The sequence below is a fragment of the Hippocampus guttulatus genome, chromosome 1 (genome assembly GCF_054856545.1).
Source record: "Hippocampus guttulatus isolate MCC_2025c chromosome 1, RoL_Hgut_1.0, whole genome shotgun sequence".
NCBI lineage: Eukaryota > Metazoa > Chordata > Actinopteri > Syngnathiformes > Syngnathidae > Hippocampus > Hippocampus guttulatus.
The window spans coordinates 16,028,784-16,046,729 of NC_141261.1; the positions used below are offsets into that span (position 1 = coordinate 16,028,784).

At 42.5% G+C, this 17,946-nt stretch overlaps 1 protein-coding gene and 1 long non-coding RNA gene across 2 annotated transcripts in view; one reads left to right on the forward strand and one right to left on the reverse strand.

The window, feature by feature from the left end:
* LOC147210664 (cadherin-4-like) overlaps positions 1 to 17,946 on the reverse strand; it is a 209,991-nt gene that overhangs the window by 5,575 nt on the left and 186,470 nt on the right. Inside the window, exons 10-14 of the mRNA XM_086114441.1 lie at positions 15,457 to 15,642; positions 12,957 to 13,213; positions 7,778 to 7,920; positions 1,649 to 1,888; positions 183 to 419 (exon numbers count right to left, since the gene is read on the reverse strand). Of these exons, the coding sequence (XP_085970567.1) occupies positions 183 to 419; positions 1,649 to 1,888; positions 7,778 to 7,920; positions 12,957 to 13,213; positions 15,457 to 15,642 (1,063 nt within the window). The remainder of the gene's footprint in view (positions 1 to 182; positions 420 to 1,648; positions 1,889 to 7,777; positions 7,921 to 12,956; positions 13,214 to 15,456; positions 15,643 to 17,946) is intronic.
* On the forward strand, positions 7,881 to 17,289 carry LOC147210665 (uncharacterized). Its single transcript, XR_015101273.1, has 4 exons — positions 7,881 to 7,950; positions 15,492 to 15,594; positions 15,804 to 15,924; positions 16,005 to 17,289. It is a non-coding gene; the product is annotated as an uncharacterized LOC147210665 (long non-coding RNA).

Below are 17,946 nucleotides of genomic sequence, written 5' to 3' on the forward strand. Positions count from 1 at the left end.
ACGATCAAATTAAATACAGTGATTTAAGTCTTTCCAGAGTCTGTCGTTTCTGGCAAGGCTGCATGAGCTGGAGAGGACAAAGACGAACCAATCACACTCTTTCACATTAAACATGTGTGATGGTGTGTACGACGTGTCAGAGAGCCGCAAGGTGTTGTGTGATATGCACAGCTGATACTCACTGAGCAGAATGATGATGCATATCAGGATGGAGATGATTGCGCCGGTTCCCAGGCCGGCGGCTGCCACAGCGCCCACGGTAGTGCAGTCTCCGTTCGGATCGCACGGACACACTTTTACTTTGATGACAGACCTGCTGGACAACGTCGGGTTTCCCGAGTCGGACACGGTTATCGGCACCTCATACATGCCTGGCTCCAAATAGACCTGGTATCGCAGACTGAGGCGGGCATAATTGCCTGCGCAGAGGAAGGAGAACAAGACCAAAGACGTCAAACATTTTCATAACATGGCGACCAACACCACAAACTTTGTTAGGTACAATCATCCGTTTGATATATTGCTCGTCTTCATTTGGGTCAAGCTGGAAATGAACTCAGCTGACTTTGGGCAGAAGGCGGTATACTGTACTCCCGAGCACATATCGCCAAACAACCATTCACACTAACAGTCACATTTACACTTAGGGACAATCTTCTCCACCAATTAATACAATAAACATGTTTCTTGGAATGGGGAGCGAGCACGTTAATACCTGAAGAGAGAGCAGACTCCGAACCGCTTGACTATGAGGCAGATGTGCTCATCACTTGGTCAATGTGCTCCCTCATTAATTAGAAATTCTGCCTTTACAGTTAACCCATTCACTCCCAAAGACGTTTTTAAACGTCTTTTCAGACTTGGTCCAGAATTGGCTGGTACTGAATGAGTTAATGAATCACTATATTTTAACTGAATATATCTTTTTAGTAGAAGTCAGTGAAAATCTTTGTTCAGCTGACTTCTGTACATGTAGCGTAAGTTCAATTCTTACACAGATGCGGTGTGATTGTGAGTGGGAAAGGTTGCATGCGCCTTGTGATTGACTGGCAACCGATCCACAAGACTGCATTGTGTCTTTCGCCTCAAGTCAGATGGAATGAACTCCAGCTTCCTACGAAGGTTCTAGTTATCCTCACAATTATTAAGATTAAGATATCCTTTATTTGTCCCGCAATGGGGAAATTACAGTCCGAATTCAGAGAGGAAAACACTGGGTAGGGAGAGGGAAAAAACCCCCATGCTCGAACTATCCTCTTCTGAGGATAATTTAAGTTCAGGATAAAAAAAAGACCCTAGCACATAAATGCAGTTACAACAAGTCACAAGACATAACATGTAATAATGGGGGAGGATGAATGGGAATGGGGGGGGGGGGGGGGGTTACCGCGACGCGGCACGTCTGACCAGCTGCACGGACATGTTGACATGTTATATCTATGTTGTTACAATATTCCTGCTCTGACAGTGTCAGTCAAAACTGGGCATTGAAGTATTTGCAAAGCAACAATATTTTGCTTCAGCTCTTGAATTAGTGATAATAAGACAACCTAATTAAGAGGCCAGTGAGTGTTCATGTCGGGTCATCATGAGGCATGAATGTCATATTTTTTGGCATCTATTTGGATATGTTTGGTTTTCCTCTCACCACTGATTCGTGTAATTGTCCAGTTGCGTCTGATGCTTGAAGGATAAGTCGGCAGCTCAAAGACAAAAGGCCCAGCGTTGGAGTCGGTGTCAGCATCAGCGGCGGTGATGTTGACGCCGTTGACGTTCTTGTTCATCTGCTCACAGATCTGTGATTCTCTGGGTATGAGCACTGGAGGGTTGTCGTTAATGTCTATCAGATAGATCTGCAGTGTGCCGGTGCCACTGGCTGCAGGAGAGCCTGAGAGCAAGAAAGCAGGGAGGAGGGAAGGTGTAGAAAATCTGATCAAATCAGAAGGAAAATATACCAGTAGAAAACGTGTGCTGTGAAAGGGGAAGGGGTGGGAGGTGTTATTTGGCCCAGCAGTTTAAAGATGACGGATTGGAGCCAAATAGCAAAAAAAGAAGAAAATAATATAAAATATATATATACTGTATATATTCAGATGAAGAGTTGAGAATCCTCAGCAATGATGATGTTGGTGGAACGGGAGGAGAATTTCGCTGTGTGACAGAAATACTTTTGACAGTGGTGCTCTCAAACTCCTCGCTTCGCCTCGCAGGCAAATCAAACACTTCAGGGTCGATGAAGATGCGGCTGCAGCTCATCCACTTGCCAAAAGATGCACATAACGATGACTGTAACACCATCAAACAAGTCCTTGCCTGTGCATGTTTATGCAAAACTAATAAGGAAACCTACGAAAAGGCATGCCTGTCTGATTTTGGTGGTATTTTCGAGTCTTTCCTTCTCACATCGTACACAAAAACCTGGAAAACATGTCTGTCCTTAGCTCAGGGTATGGGAGACTGCACACTGCACTCGTACCAGTGTACACTGTTCACTAGAAAGCTCAGTTTAGGGCATTGGATTTTCTTCTTTAAAGTAGCACCGCATGTAACATGAAACAATGAAGGCATCAACTACCAGCACTACTAAGATTGTTCAATCTTAACAACCACTGGTTAAAGGACACTTTGATTCTCTCCTCTTTCATCTCAAACTGCTTCAAACAACAAAGCGTGTCGCAGAAAAGTGGAAAAGTGCACGATTGTCTGTGTTTTATGTTATGTGTTGTGTTTATTATTTTACTTCATGTTAACTGTTTTGTTAAGCGCTTTGTTACAGCTGTCGTTGTTGTGAAAGCGCTATATAAATCAGCATGTATTGTATTGTATTGTTATCATTTATGGGGGCAAATAAGATACAAGCCATTGTAATTGCTAAATTAATCTTGCAAGTGTGTTTCATACATGTACCACTACGACAAAGACTGGAATCATTGCCTTTGTGGCTGCAAATAAGCTACAAGCCAATTGCTAAAATAACCTAGCTAGCGTGTTTCGCACCGCAATAGTTTGCTTCTCTCTAGAATGTGAATTTAAGAGATAAAAACGGGTTAATTCTGTAAAAAATGAAAACCAATTGCTCATTTTTATTGTTTAATAAAACCCTTGCTTCAGGTCCCAGGAAAAAAATATGCTCCACAAAATTAGAAAGTTGCTCCTCAAATAAAGTCACTGATTTTCAAAATTGCTCTGCAAGAAAAAAACCCCAACAAATTCAAGCCTTGAACATGAAACACGTTTTAGCCGTGTTGACGTACAGCCCTCCCTGTGTTCACGACTGCATTGCAGAAGCACTTTAAGCACCAAGACGTTTCAGTAAGTTACGTATCTTGCATAACTGTACTTAAAATAAATAACTTTGTTGACCAAATTGTTAATCATTAACACGCATTAGTAATTAAAAACCTGCAAAACCGCAATGTTGAATATGATGTGGTTCAACATTTTGGTGTATATAATTTTAATGCTTGTGCAAGCAAGAAAAAAAGTTGGACGCACCAATGCAACCAGTGCAAATAGTCTTGAGTCCTGACTACAATAATGAATTTCACTCAAGACAGACTGGAGGTCAGATGGACTACATTAGAGATGTAATTATTACCTGCAGTTCATGCTTTTTGCCAACGGAAAATTATCAAGCATCATAGCCACTGAAAAAAACTCACACCAAGGAATGCTGCTGGTAATCAAGATGAGGCAGCAAGGAAGGAAGCAGCTCTCTTTGTTTCCCCCCCCCCCGACAGTTGTTTAGTGTAATTTTACTTTGATAGATTTTGTGGAAAATTTGTCATCAAGGTAAGTGGCAAGTTAATGTTTTGCTGAATGAGACTGACACTTTGTTTCACGGCAATCGTTGAGGAGAACGTGTTTGATGCACCATGGCCGTTTCAGCTACCTTGCGCTTTTAAGTATACCGGTTACACAATGCATTCCACACTAGTACGTCAAAGACAAAAAGGCAAAACTGTTAGATATACTAAGAAACAAACACAATCATTGGGAAACACACGTACACTTTTATGCAATTTCGCTGCTTTGCTAATCCCTACCAATGTAAGGAGGAGCGGGTGAGGGGGGCGGGGGGGCACAAGAAGAAGCAGCTTGCCACGGTTGATAGGAGAATTATGTGGGTTTTAACCAGCTAAATAAATAATTATGTTTGTGTAAGTTCCTCAAAAGGATTTGTACTTAGTCCTTTCTGCGACAGCGGCTCAGGCATGTTGAGGCACGGTGAAAAGATGAGTGGTAAATCTGGCACGTGTCCTGCAACTCACATATTTGCGCATAAACAAAAGCATCAGGAAGTACTGCACGCGTCCATGAGAATGTGAGGTGATAAGACTGTGATTGGGCGAGACTTGAAATCACGGAGATACAGGCGCACCTTGCATCCGGCTGTCACAACCTCCCCACGTCTGCTTTTGCTACTCACTGCCTCACTGCACTTCTTAATTTTTCCCTAATCCAGCTCATCATGTGACGACTGTCACATCAGCTCCGCCTATAAAACCAACATGCACATAACCCTGAAGTGCTGGCGGCTCATGTTTGACTCTGGCCCCATGATCGAGAACATCAAGTCATAACTATGTCACTTTTTTGCAAAATAAATTTGCCATTAATCAACGATGTGACTGTGGTCTTGCCAGTTGACTGACTGCTGCAAGAAGGGCTCCATACAGCAATGAATTTTTAAAGAACTTCTTGTTGCCTCAAGGAAATATACATACATACATACATTTTCCGAACCGCTTTTATCCTCACTAGGGTCGCGGGGGGTGCTGGAGCCTATCCCAGCCGTCTTCGGGCAGTAGGCGGGGGACACCCTGAACCGGTTGCCAGCCAATTGCAGGGCACACAGAAACGAACAACCATTCGCACTCACACCCACACCTAGGGACAATTTGGAGTGTTCAATCAGCCTGCCATGCATGTTTTTGGAATGTGGGAGGAAACCGGAGGACCCGGAGAAAACCCACGCAAGCACGGGGAGAACATGCAAACTCCACACAGGGAGGCCGGAGCTGGAATCGAACCCAGTACCTCTGCACTGTGAAGTCTATGTGCTAACCACTCGACTACCGGGCCGCCAGCCTCAAGGAAATAGCGAAGGGTTTAATATTGAATGCAAGGACCGGGAAATAACTGGGAAATATTAAATTGTCAGCAAATTAGACGTCTCTGAAGTCCATCCTATTGATGGGTGTCAAAGTGGGTGCGAGCAGCAGTGGCGGCAGCAGGGTTTTACACATTATAACATTTGTGTTGCAATACACAACTTGATATATTCTTGTTTCCATTGAGCACATTCACACTTGCATGCACTATAAAATGAACCAGCATCAAAGTAAACTCAACTTTAGGTAAACAGCCAGCTGCACATCACCGATAAGGCAATTTGGAAAAAAAGAGAAAGCAGTTGGTTTTAGTCTGCACACCCACTTGAGAAAAGGGCAAACATATTGGTTTGCTGTGATTGAGTTTGCACTCATTTAAGCTCGAGGTTCAACTCTGAGGCAGAACAAATGATATATATGCCAAATGGATTGTGTGAGAGGGAAAGAGGGGGGGGGGCATGAACGGCCCGCTGATAAGAGAAAAGAGGAGAGGATCAGCTAGCCAGCTGCATGAATCGCGGGTGTACGCTAACCCTCTCGTTCCGCACAAGACATCTTTGTGACGTCATGGCCTCAGTTGCCTCACAACCGACCCAAATGCCTAAATGAGAATATGCAAATGTCTGCAATAACCAGATGGGAAAATGAAGGCATTGTCAAAATATAAAGCCAAACGGTGGCAGGGTTTTCACTTTTTGAACCTGGATTTGCCACCTCTGGTAAACGTTTATTTCTGGCAAGTGCTAGTATACATTGATAAGGAGTAAATTGCAGTAACTTTGATTGCAATTGTCTCCATTCGCCAACTACATACTTCCTGAGCTTTAAATTCATCACCGTAAATTTACCCAATTTACACAATCTATACATCATTGGAAGACATTTCTGATAGCCTTCAGAAAATACTGCATATTTTGCTCAATTTGTAAACATTGACCCAATTGACCTGTTTTGTGCTGGAGGGCCATACATAGCATCAAGCAGAATTATCTGTGTAGCACCAAACATAATTGAAAATAGGGATGGACATCATTAAGATTTTAACCGTAACGTTGTTTTTAGCTGTATTCTTTTGTTAAGAAAAACAGCAAACCAAAAATGTTACAACAGTGTTTTTTTCCCATTGAATTATCGAGATCGCCGTAATTTCTTTCTCAATTAATGAATGAGCTTTACCTTTAGAATCCATATGAATATTAACGGCGTCCTTTTTCTGAGCACACTTTGCATAAATCTGCTCATTCATTTGCCATATATCCAACATGAGCAGGAACCAAATAAATGTCGCAATGTTTCACGGATAAGATCTTGTCTTCCTCTTTATCATAACTTAAACTATTCACTGAGTCTGACCATATGATGACCGTTGCATACTGGCAAGCGATCTGGTAACCTTGCTGCCTGCTTTATTTCTAATTCCGCGATTACAAATGCTGCTGCTGTTGCAGCTCTCCCAGCCTCTGGCTGTTTGTATCCGTCTGTATATATTTATCCTTCAACATAGGCTGATGCACTCCAACAAAAAGTATTACACGAGCCAAAAGAAAGGATGGCGTAATCCTTCTGTCCCTATCCAGGCATGACCCCTTCAAACCAAAAAATACCAAAAGTTTGCATCGGTATCATGTTCCATTGAGTGCAAATTGATGAGTTACGCCTAGAGAGTGAGAGGCTCCAATGCTAGGTTAGCGCAGCAGCAGCGTCAATGCAACGTAAAGGATGCCTGCTTGTACTGTGTGAGTACTGTGTGGCGGCCAGGGTCTCAAGCCGGTGACGTGTTTCGGCTTGGACAAGACAGACAAATCTTTGAGTAGCACTCAGAAAATGTGCACCTTCTGAGAGAAAATTTGCAACCGCATTCTTGCCGATGAAATGCGCATGTAGAGCTTCTGGACAACCATATGCCACACACTGTGCCATTTTCAATGGAAAATAATGTGCAAACACTGTGGGGAAATCAATGTATTCAAGTTAGGTGCGTTTTACCGATGGAAAAGCAAGATGGATGCCGCTGGATTTACTTATTGCTACGTAGGCAGCATTCACAGTCGAGGATATTCTATATTATTACAGTATATGCCTTGAGGATCGTCGCACAATGCATTGCTCTCTTGGTGGGATAAATTGATCATCTAAATTCAGCGTGTTCAATTGTCCAAGTGACATCATTTGCTGTATAGACCAAAGCGCTGATGATACTGGCAGTTGTTTTCCACCTGGTCCAAACGCTTGTCATCTCGCCGTTTATGATCAGCTTTCATAGATTTCGGATGGCAAAAAACTGGAGGGGACAAAAGCTGCCCACTGAAAAAGTGCAGCGGACATGCCCCTCTTGTTGACACCTACTGCACATTTTCATTTTTGGGAAATCTTGTCACATTGCTTCATTAAAAGGCAGTAGAGGGCTGCGCAAATAATATTTTTCCCAAAAAGTTATGTTTCTTACTTTGTACATGCAGCATACATCAATGGCCTATATCTAAAGCTAAATTCACAATGTATCTATTTATTTATTTATTTTTGGGTGTGTCTTTTTACATGAAAATTGTAAAATTAAACACATATTAAAGGACAAAGTACTGTGAAACAGTAAAATGTTCTGCCTGTAAGTGGTAATGTACATGAAGAGACCAGAATATTTGTTAAATATGTATACATATTACCGTTATCTGTTGCCAGGAAGGTGGCTTCATATATGTTGTTTTTCACATAGACAGACTCCCTGTCGAGGATCGCCGTGGTCACTATCTGCCCATTGGTTCTGTTAATAGACAACCAGTCTGCAGGATCATTCAGCTTGGAGTACCTAAAAACACGGGCACAAGTCGATGGAGAGGTAAGCGTGACTGTTGCCATTTTTACAAGCAATGATATATTTTCTCGCCCGTCTGCATATATGGATCTCCTTTCACACACCTTCATGGAGTTTAATTTCTTATTGACTTCTCTTCCAGAGCTTACAGCCTCCAGTTGATTTCAGCCCATTTTTCACTCCTATATACTACCCATTGTAGTCAATTACCTTCCTTGTTAAGCACTACAACTGCTTGCGCGTGTGCGAGTGATGCATTTACAGCATCAAAAGTGTTTGCTTTGGGTAGAGCGGGCTAAGCTTCTTGCTACAGTCACACTACAGCATCTTTGCAAATTCGGGACGACAGCACATTCAGATCTGCGCATTGACCCCTAAACAAGAAAAAGGGCTCAGGTAGTGACTCCCGTGATAAAGGGCAAGGGAGGCCGAACGAGCGGATCTTCTTCCCTACAGCATCCTTATCACGGCCTGATCTGACTGTTATTGTTTCTCTTTTGTCGCTTTTGGCTCATTCCACACTTGCAATTCTCTCTGATCCGTCTGCCAACTCGCGGTGCCTCACCTCATCTCACTCCACTTCGATATTCATATATTCTCTTATCCCTGCCGGTATCTTGTCATCCACGTTGCATTCCCTTTGTGATAGGGCTCATCAACTTGCACGTTTTTTTTTTTTTTTTGGTTGAAAACTCACTGTGATTTGGTCAACGTTGGGCATCTTGGCCTTCAACAACTTTTCAGCACCAATTGGATTTGATTTATGAACCGTCAGATTGGGGACAAAGGCCATGGTGCAATTTGACACGCTTTCAGCTTTCAAACCCATTCAAAGTGAAATAGAGTCAACCTCAACCTTGGCTTGTGCTCACTGAATTATGTCCGCTCACTGTGCGGCTTATTAGTGTATTTGTGCTCAATCATATTGCTTATGTACATTCGGTCTCACAGAGAGATGAATAATAGCTTGGTATTATAGGTTGGGAAGCTCCGGGGGTGGACAGAAGAACATAATCTCTATCCTGCAGCAAGAGAGGCGGGATTGTCCCAGCAGGCAGTGGGCACGATCCTGGGTGAAGCAGTGTGTTTCAAAAAGGGATCACGGAGATGACATTCCCACACTCGCGAGGCTTTCACACAAACCAGGAAAGCCTGCGGACACTACCTGGCGGACTGTGAAATCCTTAGCAGGAATAACGTGAATCCATCACAGCAGAGTTGGGAGGGATAAACCAGTGAGACAAGGGAAAGGGCTATTCTATGGGAGGGGAACAAATGGGGCCAAAACAGAAGGAGCACCCGAAGTCCCAAAATGGCTACATCATCTGCTTGTAAAAAAACCCTCATTAAGAGCTAACCTATCAAGGCTCCTTTTTTCTTGTCTCCGGGCTGTTCTGTGGCTCAGAGGAGGGCTGACACACCTGCTAAATTTTCTGATCAGGTGGTGATCACACATGGTAGACAGACAAAAAAACCCTCACAAAAATGATTCCTAATACACACACACACTCTGAACTGCTTATCCTCACGAGGGTCGTGGTCGTGCTGGAAAGAAAACGGACAATGGAAAAACGAGACCCGGAGCACAAACTCGACAGAAGTGAGGAAGAGCGAATGATGATGATGATGATGATGATTTCAAGATTAGAATTGAGATGTTCAAAAGCCAGTCAGAAACGATGATATTTTTTTATGTAACAATGAATTCAACATGCCTAACAGCCCTATTTGGTCAAATAAAAGAGATCAAAACTAACTCCAAAGTGCAATTTTAACAATAAGCAATGACTGACACCTCAATGTCAACAACAAAATTATTCCAAGGGTCCATAAGAAAGTGTTCTGGCATACCCCCCCAAAACCCCATTAATTGCTAAGTGAAAAAAAACTCCCTCCACCTGGAGGTTGCTCTCATTTGGGAATTGGTTGGTATGGTTATGCTGTGATGAGCCGTGGCAGCCAAATGATCTTAGCAAGCAGCAGGAGGACGTATGACATTTATTTTTCAAACCCCTGACCCAGAGGATGAAAAATGTATGTCTCCAGCTTAGCCGAGGCGGTGTGGGTAATCATTTATGCCCATGTCTCTGGTCCCGTGACTCGACCTCACTGGTTAGGTGTCTGACAAGTGATGCATGATGCTTCCCCTTCACTTCCTTTTCCATACGCATGCTCCCATCTAGTCCTGTCCACCTTGCTTTCCTCCCATCCCGGACAGGATGTTGTCAGCTTGTCTCTCTGTTGATTTGCACCTGTCAAGTTCAAACCTTGACCCAGAGTCAGCTACCATGCTGAGCTCCCTTTTCTCTCCCTCCATCAGCCCCCCACCCCCGTATTGTGCCTCAGGTTTAGCCGTTTCCACACTCTCTAAATCTTCTCATTGTCCAACTGTATGCATATTCATCATCCACTGACAGAGACACGCAGCTCTTTGTCATATGCAAAAACGCGCGTGATGAATCACACATTACATAAAATGATTCAAATGTCATGTTCAGCTTCCTATTTGATGCATACCCAGATCTGCTGTGTAATGAAACATTTCAAGGTTCGGGGCGGCACCGTAATGCATGAGGTTAGCGTGCCTGTCTCACAATCAAAATGTTCTGGGTTCAAATGTAATTTTTAACACTTCTAGCTGTTTTTGCATGCTCTTTCTGTGCTTGCATGAGTTCTTTTTTTTTGCGGGTCCTCAGGTTATTTGAAACATCAGTTTTCTGAAAGTGTAAATGTGAATGATTTATTGTCTAACTCATCTATGACAGGCTCTCACTCAACCGTGACAGGATGAAAAATGTTAACCGGACAGCAACCTTTGACACAGCTGACAGCAATACACCAGAAAAACGTACACACATGGCTTAGCATCCTGATGAGAGCGAGCAAATTTGAACACAGCACCCCAGTCCTGAAATCACTTCACTGGCTCCTGGTCTCTTTCAAAATTGAGTACATGTCACCCTCCTCACCCACCAGGGGATTCAGGGAAACCCCCTGACACACCTCAAAGAACTCCTCACACCCAAGACGAGATCTCAACACTTTTTACAAAAATCTTTTTCTACTCTTTCCTCTTCTTTTCTAAACATATTTGTGGCCCGTTCAGATTGCTGAGATAAATTGCAATACAAATATAAAATGTATTATTATTGTTATGTATTACAAGTGCTACAAAATGAGCGCAATTTTTATAGATTCCTGAACAGCAGTTTAACTGAACTATGTTTGAAAGGAACAGGTTTGATTAGTGTCCTTTCTCTAGCATTTAGAGACCTTATGTGATTAACACAATGGAAAGGCAGTTCAATTACGGTAATTCTATCCAACTGGATCAATCGAAATTAGATCTTCCATCTCTGCAATGAAGCAGTACCTTGACTTCTGAATGCTGCACTTTACGAGTTATGTGCAATCATTATTTTTTGATTTGTGCCTCAAGCTCTAGATATGAAGAGAAGTGGAAGCAGAAAAAAAATCGAGCAGTTAAGGAACATTTTAGTAAAACCTCTGCTCACAAACAAATCGGTTTCTGAGAATAAACGTCAGGCAAATTTGTCTTGGGTCTATAGATTAGGTGCAATTTGTATTTTCTCTGACGCAATCTTTCACATCACGTTTCACATTCGTATATTTTTTGTGTGCTGTAAATTAGACCTCAATATGGCTTTCAAGTGGTGAGGGAACATATTGATTTTATTGAATTATTTCTGCAGAAATTCTGTAAAAAGTCCTCTCTGCAGTACCAGGGGAGAAGTTCTGTTCCTGTGGAAATGCAGGTGCTGATCAGTCACTGCTGGTGCATGTAACTGAGCGCTGCAGTACAACTTTGTGGAAAACACTGCAAAAAATGGCCCTCCCTGCCGCTTGAGGTGCGGTGTGAGCAGGTCATTGTGAGGGGGCACAGCGACTGGCGCAAATCTCCCAGATCAGCATGGTCTCTGTGATTTTGGCGGGCTGGAATAGATTTATTGCATTAATTTCACTGGAGGAAATTCATTTGATATTAAACTCATAATTCAAAGTATTCGAAAGAAGACTGCTTTCTAGTACAGTTCATTTGCTCGTTTCATCTCAGTGTGCAGTAAGTAGTGTTTGTCTATCTGTGAAAAACTAAAATGTTGATAACTTGGGCAATTAGCAGAACTTAAAAGTGTAGACGATAATCTTTCACATTATGGAAATTAAAATACAAACGTGTTCCTTTCCTCTAAGAAAAGAATAAGAATGTTAAAGAGGAGAGAAATTGTTATTTTATCAACTTTACTGCTGCACTACACTAAGCTAGGAAAAGATCACACATTCGGAGCTTCTTTAAAGCGTCTGGATAGTGTAAAGGCATAATATGCAGTCTGGCAGATGTGCGAAGTAGGTGTTCATACCGTCAATGCATGCTGATTATGCAATATGCTTGGCGTTGAACTAAGTAAGCTGAACATTTGTTGCTTGATATTTAACATCCAGAGAGGTTTAGCACAAAGAAAGACCATCGCAGGTGGACGCATGCTTTGTCAACCGCTTTCGCTCCATCCTAGTGTGTGTGTGTGTGTGTGTGTGTGTGTGTGCGTGCGCATACTCTGTGGGCAACCTAAATAGCAAATACACACGCACACACTTACATCCAATTAGCCCAGAGGCTATTACTTGCTATTAACCCTCAGAGCATCCCTACTCAGGGTTCTCCACTGGCTGATAAACTCCGCATGGTTGTCTCTGAGAGATGGATGATACCTTAAATATAGTCCCAGTGTTGAACTCTAACCCCTAATGACAAACAATGAGGCTTTTGGGCCTGGTGCTGATGCATAGGGGAGATTTTCACAGGATGGCTGCTCATAATGCGACACCTATGTTCTCAGCCAGACGGTCTTTTTCAATCGAATTGTTATTCCAGTGTGCACATACAGTACAGCAGAACCAAAGAGGATATTCGCGGTGTGGTCTCTTGAGTTCATCAGGTTCTCGTCAGCGCTCTGTGGGGGTTTTCAGACAAAATTAGCTCAATTACCATTTGGGAATTGGATCTATTGTACCTGATTGTCTGCTGCATCTGTAGGCGATCGGGATCTGTGGCTGAAAAGGTCGTCAGACTTGTGCCAGCTGGAACACTCTCCTCAAATCGGATGTGTTTCGGATTAGTGGGGAAGTAAGGGGGTTCATTGACATCCTGCACAGATATGGTTACACCCGCCGTGGACTCGGGGGAGGACTGGATCCCACTGGCCAGATGGGCCTGGTTGGACACCACAACTGTCAGCATGAAGGCTCGGTTCATCTCGAAGTCAACTGCCTAGAAAAAAAAGTACACAGGGGAAGGTTATTTCTGATAAAAGTTGCTAAGTTTAGACACTAAATCTCCTATCTATCTATCTATCTATCTATCTATCTATCTATCTATCTATCTATCTATCTATCTATCTATCTATCCATCCATCCATCCATCCATCCATCCATCCATCCATCTACATAACATTTTATTATTATTATTATTATTATTAGCAGGAACCATTTGTAAAGGGGTTCTGCCTAATTGACGTGCAGTCCCCAAGACACGAAGATGCTGTAATACCAAAAGCATAGTTAACTAGTGACGAAACGAAGAAGGAGACAAGCAATATTTCTAAGGATATTTTGCCCCTTTGTGGATGTGAGCCCAGTAGGTTTGTGTGCCTTTTTGTTGAATCAATTGTCTTCATAACTTTTGTCTTTCATTTATTGATTTGTAATGCCACTTGTATTTACATGTTTCATATGCGGGTTTGTGACCAGTTCTAATGGATTTGTTACTGCTGCAGCGGTTGTGAAGGCTCTGTATAAATAAAGGTCTACAGTATTGTATTGAATTCCTGTCGAGTAACACCATCTTGTGGATGCATAGCGCAACCTCAGCCACTATTGCGCCTTATAATGCAGTGCGCCCTACATATGGAGACAGGTTCAAAATAGGCCATTCATTGAAGGTGTGCCTTATAATCCGAGGCATATTATAGTGCAGACGATACACACACACTCACACACACACACACACACACACACACACACACACACACACACACACACACACACACGCACATGACGGGTGTGCGCCTCTACACATTAGACAATTCTATACGATTTTTACATGGGGTGCAAAGCATACATTCTAAATAATAGAATGTAGAGCTGTCACTTTTGAATCATTTTAGGATCAGTCCAAAATCTCTCAAAACCCTCCAGACCCCCATTCAACTCCTCTCCTACTCCTACTCTCGCTAATGCACACACCACTAGAAATTAGTGTCATTGCTTCACTTCACTCGTCCTCCCTGATCCACCGTCTATCTTTTGAGTTGATCATTTTCTGTGATTAACATATCTTAATGACTCACTGCAATCAAGAGTCACGTGTTTGTGTTTTTCCATGCAATTGTTTTCTTCCCGTTTGTCTATTGCAAACCTTTTATCCTTACCCTAAACATGTGAATGCCATCTCATGATCTCCTCAGAGAGCTGTGTAAATGTGACAAGCTATGTTTAAGACATTCGCCTTTGTTTACAGATGAGCTTCAGTGCCCCATGGGAGATTGTGCATACCTGGTCGCAGTGAATTCTTGTGCGCTAGCAGCACATTGGTAAAAATAAGAGGGTCTCTTATGACATCTTGACTTTATCGTTTGCATGACGTCTGATGTGAACCATCCGCCTGCTGTTCCCTGGAGTGACTCTGTTTACCTCGCACAGCAGTCTTTTTCTTGTCGTTCCCATGGGGAGTACTGTCCCTTCTTTTATGATTTTCCGATAATATCCCGCGGGTCTCGATGGAAGCCTGCGGCTACTCGGCTGCCTCCTGAATTTTACATCAGGTAGTGTGAAAGATGGACAATGAAAGGCACTCATGTAGAGATAATGAAGAGAAGGAAAATGCCAATGCACACTGTTCCGGGGTCCTCTGGGAATTATATAAAACGCTGTTGTTATTTCTTAAGCATTATTGTCAGACATAAGACTTGATTTGCTGAGGACATAACGTCATGAACAAATTATTGCTGCAAGATGCGTACAGCTTCTCATAGATGAATGCACACAAACAGGCAATACACAAGTAGATACACACTTGAAGGATTTTCCTTTTCTGCCTTCATAACAAATGGGTAAAACAAGCTGGGCCAGCCATGGTCCGATTGGCTGAGCACAGGAACAAGACAAATCATTCTTGTTTCTGTCATTCACTGCAGCAGGTATCCCATTATAGGTGTGTAAAACCACTAGCTCCGTAATTGGGAAATCAATACCTTATTGCGACAGTGGTCTTGCCAGACATTTCGTTAAGGTATGCGTGTGGGAGTTTTTCAGGACTTCCAATTCCTCATTTTAGACACGAAGAGTCATTCCAAAGGCAAAGACTGCAGACTGGCCCGAGGAAGGGCCTTGTGTTTGATTACTATCGTTTGCACTTGAGATCACACTCCGTGATGCATTTAAAGCTAGCAATGTGATGTTGACCTCGATGGTGAAAAAAGCAAAAAAACAAAAGTTGCAAAGTGATTGTCTTACCTTGACCACAGTTATCATGCCATCGTTGCTTACAGGGTCGGTGCGAATGGTGAAGTGACCGGATGGATCGCCACTGATGATCCTGTAAACAGCATTCCAGTTGGGGGAATGCGGTTGGTCGGCATCTATCACTGTCAGGTTAGCCACCACAACATCCACCCGGTTCTCAGGAACCTCACCGGAAAACTGCAGAGATCATAAAATAAATTTAAAAAATAAATAAATACTTGAAAAAAAGAAATAAAAATGTTACCTTGTAAAGTGTTTTATTTTCCCAAATGTCCGTTACGGACATACTGAATTGTGGCCAGTTTGTTCAAAACATGTCTGTCTACCACCTCTCGTAGGTGAAGGAGTCATTCTTTCAGAGTTTCAGGTAGAGTAGGTTGAATGATCCTGCTTTTGCTACTGCTAAGGTGCAAACAAGCGGTAAACACACTTGCTCATTGGACATGCACTTGCGCACAGGTGTGTTGTCAAAAGTTTTTCAGATTTTTCTGCACTTCTTGCCCTCACTCATGCACATCAATATCCTGTCCCTTTGAAAGCTAATCAGAATGGAAGAGGCAGTGAAGAAAGCCAAGAGGAGCCACCAGTGGAGGAGGCAAAAACATCTGTTTGAGCGTAAATGAGTGGTTTTTAGTTGTCTCCTTGCTGTGCTAACATGTGCTCTGCCCCGATAAGCCTGACGACGAGTGAGCTGCTGTCTGTCAGATGTCTGTTATGGTGGGGATTGACCAAAGTCACACCGGCTCAGGGGATAACGATGAACCAGAGGACCCGCCTACACGAAGAACCCAAAAACTCACAAGTGATTGCGTATGGTCGAAGGGTGATTACTTGCTTTGCTTGACTCATCTGGAAGCAACAGGCATGAAGCATCCCAGCGTCACCATGGGTAACAGACGCAGTTGAAACCACTGAGCCGCTTATGTGAGTTTATGATATCAAAGAGCAAAGCCCCAGACCAAATTCTCCAACGGGTCGTAATAGCCGGCACAACCTTCGCATCAACAAGCAAACAGCTGACAGCTGTGGCTGAATTCGGGGCCTGTGTCTGAAGAGCTGTTTGGAGACTTGGTGACATTCTTAAGACAACACACAGGTCCGGGTGGTCCTAAGTTGCAGGTTGAGTGAGAAACAATTAGTCCTCGGGTGTGCTCATGTTTTTGTTCACAGACTGTTGAGAGCATCCAGATTTGGTGACATCTGCCACTGCTGCCGAGTGAAGAAACCACAAATGATAAATTGAGTGTGAATTCATCTTTAGTGATTAGGTTACCTAGTTAACATGGTTGCAAAAAGTGTAAATTTTTTTACTCGCCACACTCTTAGTAGAAAAACAATTATTCTTAATTTGAACAGAGCTCAGTCACGATCATCTAGATCAGGGGTGTCAGGGGTGCCGGAACCGGCCCCCCAGGAGGTTCAATCTGGCCCGCAGGATCATTTAAAAGTGAAAAATGCATAAAAGGCACGGAATGAATATTTTTAATAAGGTGCAATTCATAGAGTATCCGCCAGGGACACCCTGTTTTGATCAGAGAAGACAACAGCAGTCTCAGTCTGTCACTGAGACAGACCCAAAACAGCAGACGCTATCAAGGAATACTTTTTTCTTTACACATTTAATAGCACTCTCCTTAGTTTCTAAGGTGTAGGCAGGGATTACATTTAGATTGTATATGCACATGTGTAAATGGTTTAAAAAATGCTTTATCAATCTCATTTAATCTTAAAATGCATGACTATATTTTTCAATACCATATTACTTGTTAAGGTTTTGTGCCTTTGTACAATCAGTGGGATCAGTTGCAATGCATATCCAGTATGTAAATGAGTTGAGTTGAGATGATAAAAAAAATTGCACATTTGTCTAAGGAAATCTAAGGTGCTTCATGAAATGTTTTGTAAAAGATATGGTCATTAAATGTCAACATTTTTCGAATGTTCTTGTGCTTCTTTAGACCAAAACAAAGGAAAGACATGCTATTCTGGTTATTAATAGCAGAGTATGGTATAATTTTAATGGTTCGGCCCACTTGACATCTACAGGGCTGTATGTGGCCCACAATGTGAAGTGAGTTTGACACCCCTGATCTAGATCAAACATTGATTGCTTCATTTGCAAAATGAGAAAATGTGTTTAAAAAAGTGCATGGAAAGGATTTAAGTGATTTATTGTTTATATATGATTGTTGTATATGATGGAAATTATACTGCAAAAGAAGCGGTTATTATTTTTCCAACCCAAATATTAGTAAATGCATTCGGGTTATCTCCTTCAAACAAGGCATCGTTAATGTTCTGTGCATGCTCTTATTTTATCCGCAAATAATCTTGGTCTTTGTAGTACAGGAAGTATGCGTATGCTTTGCATCCTCATCGTAGCTTTCAGTGACATTGAGTTAAAGTGAGCGCTGATCTTAGATCGTTCATTTTTGGGCCCAAAAACAATAATTTCTGTCTTTTCTGGATCGTGCTGGAGAA